The 7,301-nt window shown below is 41.4% G+C and overlaps 1 protein-coding gene across 1 annotated transcript in view; it reads left to right on the forward strand.

Annotated features, from left to right (window-relative positions):
- FOXJ3 (forkhead box J3) overlaps nt 1-6,275 on the forward strand; it is a gene marked incomplete at its 5' end in the record, with an annotated part of 112,753 nt that extends 106,478 nt beyond the window's left edge. The window contains 2 exons of the mRNA XM_007453019.1: nt 5,749-5,856; nt 6,160-6,275. Coding sequence (XP_007453081.1) covers nt 5,749-5,856; nt 6,160-6,275 — 224 coding nt within the window. The remainder of the gene's footprint in view (nt 1-5,748; nt 5,857-6,159) is intronic.
- Between the last annotated feature and the right edge of the window lie 1,026 nt (nt 6,276-7,301).

A 7,301-nucleotide genomic window follows, 5' to 3' on the forward strand; every position in this document is an offset into this window, starting at 1 on the left:
CTCCTCCGCGGCTCCGAAGCTCCCCGCTCCGCCTCCCGCAGTCTCCGCCCGCGAAGGGGCTTCCTAGTGTGTGGAAACCTTTCCTCCTTCACAGCTCCCTCCCACTGGTGCAGGTGCCGTCCCTATTCTTTTGTCTCTGTTTTTAATTAATTTTTTCTTTTGCCCTACCCAGATACGTGGGGAGTTTCTTGCCTTTTGGGAGGTCTGAGGTCTTCTGCCAGCGTTCAGTAGGTGTTCTGTAGGAGCTGTTCCACATGTAGATGTATTTCTGGTGTATTTGTGGGGAGGAAGGTGATCTCCGCGTCTTACTCCTCCGCCATCTTTCCACCGCCTCAGTATTCTAGTCTTTAATGTCTGGCTCCCAGAGGGGAAAAAAGAAAAGAAAGAAGGGAAAGGGGGCAGCAGCCCTTTAAATCTCCTGGAAATCAGTTCAGCCAGAGGAGAGGAGATGCAGCAATAATGGCCACCCTCCTTTTTGTCTGCAACTCTGTAATCAGAAGCAACAATCAGTGATCAGAGCACAGATCCCCAGTATTTGGTGGACAGTACCCTTTTTGCCCACACTGGCTCCTGTAGGGTTTGTATAAGCTGTTCCAGCTGCTTGCCGTGGGGGTAGGAGTGAGGGGATAGATAGCTATATCTGTGCTAAGAGCTGAAATTCACCAAAATTAACTGCAATTTGCCAACCAAGCCTTCTTCTACAAGTTGTGAACCTTCTTTAGAGAGTCCAGAGTTGCAAGGTAGTTATGTTAGATTTTACCCATGCAGTTTTATCTAGATTCCTGTTCCACCGTCTTCCCAGAATTCTCCCTATCTTCATGTTTAAGTATCAAGATCGTTATGATTTGGCGTGCATTTTTACTTATTTGTCTTCTTCCATTCCATCTTTTTAATCTATTCTTCTATGTGGACAGCTTATCCTTGGTCCTCTGATAGGTTCTAAGCCTATAACTTGTCCCTTTCAGGATACATCACTTACTTTTCTAGCTTGCTTGAAGTCCTAGACCAGATGTACCATACTTTGTCCATTGTTTCTTGGTTCTCCTCTCTTCCTTTCTTTCCCTGTTCAACGAAAATTGTCCCTTCTAAGTGCTGCCACATTCTCCTTTCCAAATCACCTTAAACCATTTCAGTCAACCTTAAAAGTACTAAGTGAATTTGAGTAGTTTATATGTACATCAGTATGCATGTGTGTTTGGGGGTGAGCCCCTGTGTTGCTCAGATTGTTGCCTTCAAATCAGGGAATTCTAGGAAAGACAGGTAGAACAAGATGTGGGTCAGTCTTAAGAGAAGGCCATTTCAGAAGGCCATTGTACATGCTTGCCAGTAGCTCCCCTTTCTGCAATTTCAAAGCTGTAGGATGAAACAAGACTTTCTTCAATTTTGTGGCCTAACTCTCTAAGAAAGGTCCAAAAGTACCTTTTGATTTTGGAACTGGGTACTCCTGGTCATGGAAAAAGCACTTTCCATCTGCTGCTGTCCTCTGTCAGAGTGGCCAGGCATCTCTTCTAGATTCTCTCTAGACTGAGATCCTGGGTTATTTCCCTAAAGCCCTTTGTTAGTAGACTTCTGTGGTCATCTCTGCTTGATCCCTGACCTTGATTATTTGGTTCTGGTTTTTATGATTCTCTTAATTTTTTCTGCCATCTTTCCCTTTTATTGCCAGCACTTCCTTTCCCTATAGGGTCCCCCCAGCTCCTTCTTGATTCTCCTCAGTGCTGCTCCATTCATAGCCTATCAAATGCAGAAGACCTGTAGTTTTCCCTCAGTGTTTATTTGTCTCCCAATTTCCTTCCCCTTTAGTCTTTTCCTTCTGAGTCAAAAGAACTTTAGCGAGCCCTGGCCTGCCAAGCCATGTTGACCTTTGTCAACACTTTGTGTGATCAGCTCTGGTGTTAAGTATCTATCACCTCATGCCTGCTGTTGTCTATTCACAAACATTCAGGGGGTTTTTTTGTTTGTTTTTAACTAAAATTTTTTTTTAATTTTTGGCTGCATTGGATCTTTGTTGCTGCACACTGGCTTTTTCTAGTTGCAGTGAGCGGGGGCTACTCTGTTGCAGTGCGTGGGCTTCTCATTGCAGTGGCTTCTCTTGTTGCGGAGCACAGGCTCTGGGCGCATGGGCTTCAGTAGTTTTGGCACGTGGGCTCAGTAGTTGTGGCTCACGGGCTGTAGAGCGCAGGCTCAGTAGTTGTGGCGCACAGACTTGGTTACTCCTCTGCATGTGGGATCTTCCCAGACCAGGGCTTGAACCTATGTCCCCTGCATTGGCAAGCAGATTCTTAATCACTGTGCCACCAGGGAAGTCCCATGTTCAGGTTTTTTACATGCCAGCCTGCTTCCTTTTTTTTAAGTCGTAACCACTTTCTGTCATTCTTTTATTCTCCTTCTTGCATCCCTGTCTTTCACATTTATTCAGATATCTCATTTCTCTTATCTCTACCACCCAATAATTCTTTACCACATTTTCTTAGAAATGTAGTGTAAGAGGGGACTTCAGAGAGCTGTTAAAGCTGTTATCCTTTTATTTAACAGGTAAGGAAACTGATCCAAAGAGAGAAAGTGACTTGCCTGAAACTACAAAGTTCATTTAGATATAGGTCTTGACTCCCAGAATACAGCCTTTCCATATCCTTCAAACTTTCCCTGTCCCGTTTGTCTTCAAGACTCCCCTTTTGGTAAATACCTCTGGCCTCCTTAGAGATGCCAGAAACTAGTGTTGTAATGTGTTAGTGTGGAAGAGGGAAGGAGAAAAAGATGATGTAGTACACAGTGTATTCCCTCTTCTTCCTAAATCATTTTACCTGTATTTACAATTTGTCTTGCCCAAAATGTTTAAATCCTCCAGTAATGTTTAAGTCCTCTAGTTGTGCTGTTCTTAATTTGATGCTCTGCTTAAAGGTCATTAAATACAAGTAGATGTACATTAATTCAGCAAACATTTATTTACACCTTTCCTGTGCCTGACTACATAGTGGGGACTAGGAATAATGAGGTGACTCTAGAATAGTCCCTAATTTCAAGGAGCTCACAGCCTGATAGGTGAGACAAGTCTATCAAGAAATACAATATTATGAGGACTACATTTCTACCACAGGGCAATGGGAATAAGAGAAAGGGGCTTACTTGTCCTAGGGAGAAAGAAAAGCTTCATACAAGACGACACATTTCAGCTGGACTTTGCAGGATAAGTGGGATTCTATATGACAGAGAAGTCTGATCATTTCTGTGCTCAAAACCCTTTATTAGTGTCCGTTTTTCTCAGTAAAAACCAAAGACCTTACTGTGCCCTATATGGCCGTACACAGTCTGGTCCCCCATTACTCTGTGACCTTGTCTCTTTTTCCCTCCCCCTCCCCTCCCCCTACCTCAGGGCCTTTGTACTTGCTCTTTCCTCTATCTTGAGTGAGCTTCCCCAGATAGACACATGACTCAAGTTTTTCCCTAAAAAAGCACCTACTACAGTGATGCCTTCCCTGACCATCCTACTTAAATGGCACCTACTCAGCACTCCTTTTCCCCTCTCCCTGCTTTATTTTTCTCTGTAGCGTGTATAACATACTGTATGATTTACTTTATTTTCCTCCCTCCCGTCTTCACCCCTCCCAATCCCCTGAGAACCAGCTCCAAAAAGACAGGGAGTTTGTTTATTTATGTATTTCTAGTGCGTAGAGCTGTGCCTAGCACAAATACCTCTTGAATGAATGAATGGTCATTCAACAACAGTCTAACTTTCAAGAAATATGTTGTGTGATTAGATTTTTATTGAAGTGTAGTTGATTTGCAATATTATATTAGTTTTAGGTGTACAGCACAGTATAGATTTATAAATTCTCATAACTACATTCTAAATGTTATAGGATCTCAAACATCTTTGGAAACTGCATTATAAGTTAATTTCTTGCTTAAAAAGTCCAAGTAGACTCTCATTGTTCAATCTGTAATGAGAACATGGGGAAAAAATGAGGAGTAATGAGAATCTCTATATGAAAATAAAATCTTATGAATGTGACAAGTTTCAAAAAGTTAAGGCCATTTGTTTAATGTGGGTGTCTATTTATTCCCATAATCTTGTTTATTTCCATAATTCTCTAATTCTCACCTGTCTCCTCCTTTAAGGTAAGAATTACTAAGCCAAAAAAAGAGAAATGAAAAAAAAAAAACAGATTAATCTCCAATAAAAATTAGGTTTTGCCTTATAACTTGAGTTGTTAAGGATAAGTAGAAAGAGAGCTAAGATTTTGCAGGATGGAGGCTGGGATGTCGTTGGTAAGTGAATGACCATATTACTCAGAGGAGGGCAGCCCCTCTAGCCGGATGCAACCTTTAAAAGGTACATCAGCCACGAACATGAAGGCTGATCATATTTTTTCTCCTGCAAAAATATACTAGAGCTGTAACTTAGTATAACTTTTATTAGTATAACTTTTCTCTTCTTTTCTTCCTAAACCTTCAGTATGGTAAATTGGTCAGAGAGATCAATTCTGACTTTAAACTTTACTCTAAAAAGGCATGTTATCTTGGGAGGCAGTGGCTGGAAGTCAGAACTCTTGGGTTCTGTTCCTGGTTCTTTCTCATTTTCTTTCGTCTCATTTCCTCACCTACATGAACAGAAGTAGGGCTGGATTAGATTATCTCTGAGACTGTCTCAAACCTGGACAGTCTGACTTTCCAGTGGCAGGTGGAAACTTGTGAGCAGCCAAATATAGTGTGCCCTACCATGAATATAAAACGAAGATTTTTCTTCCCTTTCTGGTTTCCTCTGGGAAAATGATTGCTGTTTTCTAGTTTGATTACAGCATTCCTAGAGTGCAAGTAGTTTGTGTGCAACACTAGAATACCTTAGGGAAATAGCCTTTCCAGAATTCTGGATATTTCATATAATATAAACCAGTGTTACGGTGGTTCTTCCCCAGGAGTTATTGTGGGAGGTTGCATGATTTTTCCTCCCCTCCCTTTCTATTTTGCATTAGGATGCAATGTAATTGACATTCTGGAGCTATTATACTTGATGGCTGCTGTTAGTGAAAGCATATTAACTTAAGAACCTTCTGAAATGCTATTTAAATGAGATCTGTGTTTTCCATCTACACATCTTCTAAATAATATGTTTTTAATCACCTTTGATATAGCTCTTTTACTTTATGCAAATCTTTCCTGTCACTTTGTGCCTCCAGTCACTTTGTTAATCAGCTAGGGCACACTTAGGTCTGCTTTAAGGATGAGAAAATCAGGGCAATAGAGACAACCATTACTGGAAAGAGCCCATGAGTTAGGAGAACTGAATTCTAGCCCTAGGCCCTGTCAAACTGATGTGTCTTTGGGCAAGTCTCCTCAGCCTTCTGAGCCTCTGTTGCCTCATCCATAAAATGGGGGTAATCCCTGTCTTGCCTTCATTGTGGGTCTAGGGGGAGACTCAGATGAAGTAATGTGATATGAAAATGCTTTTGAACTATAATGAGGTATGTAACAATAACAGACATAACTTACCTACGAGCTTCCAGAGAATTAGAGGCAGTGCCAGAATTAGTACCAGTGTACTCACACCCAGCCTGGCACTGTTTGAAAATCCAGCACCACCTTTGGCAGAGTTTTAGCATCTAAAAGGAGTGATTTTTCCTTCCCTTTCCTTCCTCACTTTACCAGCTTAATTTAGTTTTAGATAACAATTCTATTAAGATTTTTATGTTTGATTTGCTTTACTTATGGTACTGTGTTTTCCTTCTGTCTTCTTCACAATCTGATTAGGAAATTTGTACATAGACTCCAGGCAAAATCTCGCTCCTTCAGTGATGCCTCCCCCTGGTTATCCTCACATCCCACAGGCACTCAGCACTCCAGGAACAACAATTGCAGGTAATTTGGGGTGTGGTGTGTTGGGGTTGGTACTTGGAGTTTAATATTGAAAAAGGCTTTAGCTGCCCCGACAGGGAAGGAGGCTGCCTCAGGAGCGGGTGAACTCCCTGTTTCAGAGGGGTGGGGTGCAGAATACCTGTAAGATGAGGATCATAGGAGCCACCTTGTAGAGGCTTCTGGGTGGGTAAGTGAGAGCATATGCGCTGAGTTCCTGGCACACATAGGAAGTGTTCAATAGGTGTGTGTTTCTTTCTTCCTTTATCCTCTCCCAAGTCATTGCTGACATTGCCTCCTTCCTTCCAGGCCATCACGGAGCCATGAACCAGCAGCACATGATGCCTTCCCAAGCCTTCCAGATGCGGCGCTCTCTGCCTCCAGATGACATCCAGGATGACTTTGATTGGGATTCAATTGTGTAGAGCTTGTTTCTCAAGGCACCAGACAGACCCAAGCGTTACCTTTCTTTGAGGTGAAGGGAAAGGTTTGAGAAAATCCAGTTGAGAAAACAAAGTTTCTAATCATTTTACCAATGTTACCGAAATTTTTTTTGAAGACAATCAAAAAAATTTTAGCTGGATAACTTACTGCTTTTATCTGACTCAGACAAGTACTACATGTTTGTCTCCCTGCCAGCTGCCCTATGTAGCTCCTAATTGTTGTGTGATTTGAACGGCTTTTGCATATTTGTGTCAGTTTGATGTTGACCACAAGTGCCAGACTGATTTTTCAGACAGAGCCTATTTTGCTGCAAGCAGTTTATAGATGCATGTGTGTAAATACATGTACAAAAATTATTGAAAGGCTTCAATTTTTTCTAATTGGATTATTATGTCTTGAAAAGAAAAGTTACTGTGAGTTTTTATTCCTTGTTAGGCTATTTTCGGCAGGATGCTTTTAACTGATGTAGGCAGAAAGGAAATAGATTTTTTCAAAGCCCAGTTCCCCTTATTTAATCTTTTTCGGAAATGTGAGTATTGAGTTCTACTCAGTAAGCCAGAGAACCCAGAGTTTGATACTCTCCAAACAGTCCAGAGGGGCATGTTGTTCCTGAGCAGCATGAAGGACTGACCAATGTTTTTTTGATGCCTGGGGGATTCTAGAGTTCATGTTGCACCGTGTCAGCATCTGTTTTTCTAAGTCTGCATTGTATGCCAGTTTTCAGTGTGTTTGATTAGAAGCTGGGCACTGCTTGGCTTTTGAAACAAATCAATGTCTCCACATTCACTTATGTATTTATTATTCAAAAGTGTTATTTTAATATTTATTGCTATCTTCTGTGAATGCTCAACTCCTCTTGGGTTCATTAAGGAGAAATGCAGTGTCTGAAAGCACAGAATTATTTTTCTTGATAAGAGTTTACAGACAAGACAATCAGAGAGAGATTGTGTCATTCTCTTTATCATTACTCCTGCCATGTGAGTATATTCTCTATCTTTGCATTCCTG

Source organism: Lipotes vexillifer, unplaced genomic scaffold, assembly GCF_000442215.2.
Source record: "Lipotes vexillifer unplaced genomic scaffold, Lipotes_vexillifer_v1.1 scaffold683, whole genome shotgun sequence".
NCBI classification, from domain to species: Eukaryota; Metazoa; Chordata; class Mammalia; order Artiodactyla; family Lipotidae; genus Lipotes; species Lipotes vexillifer.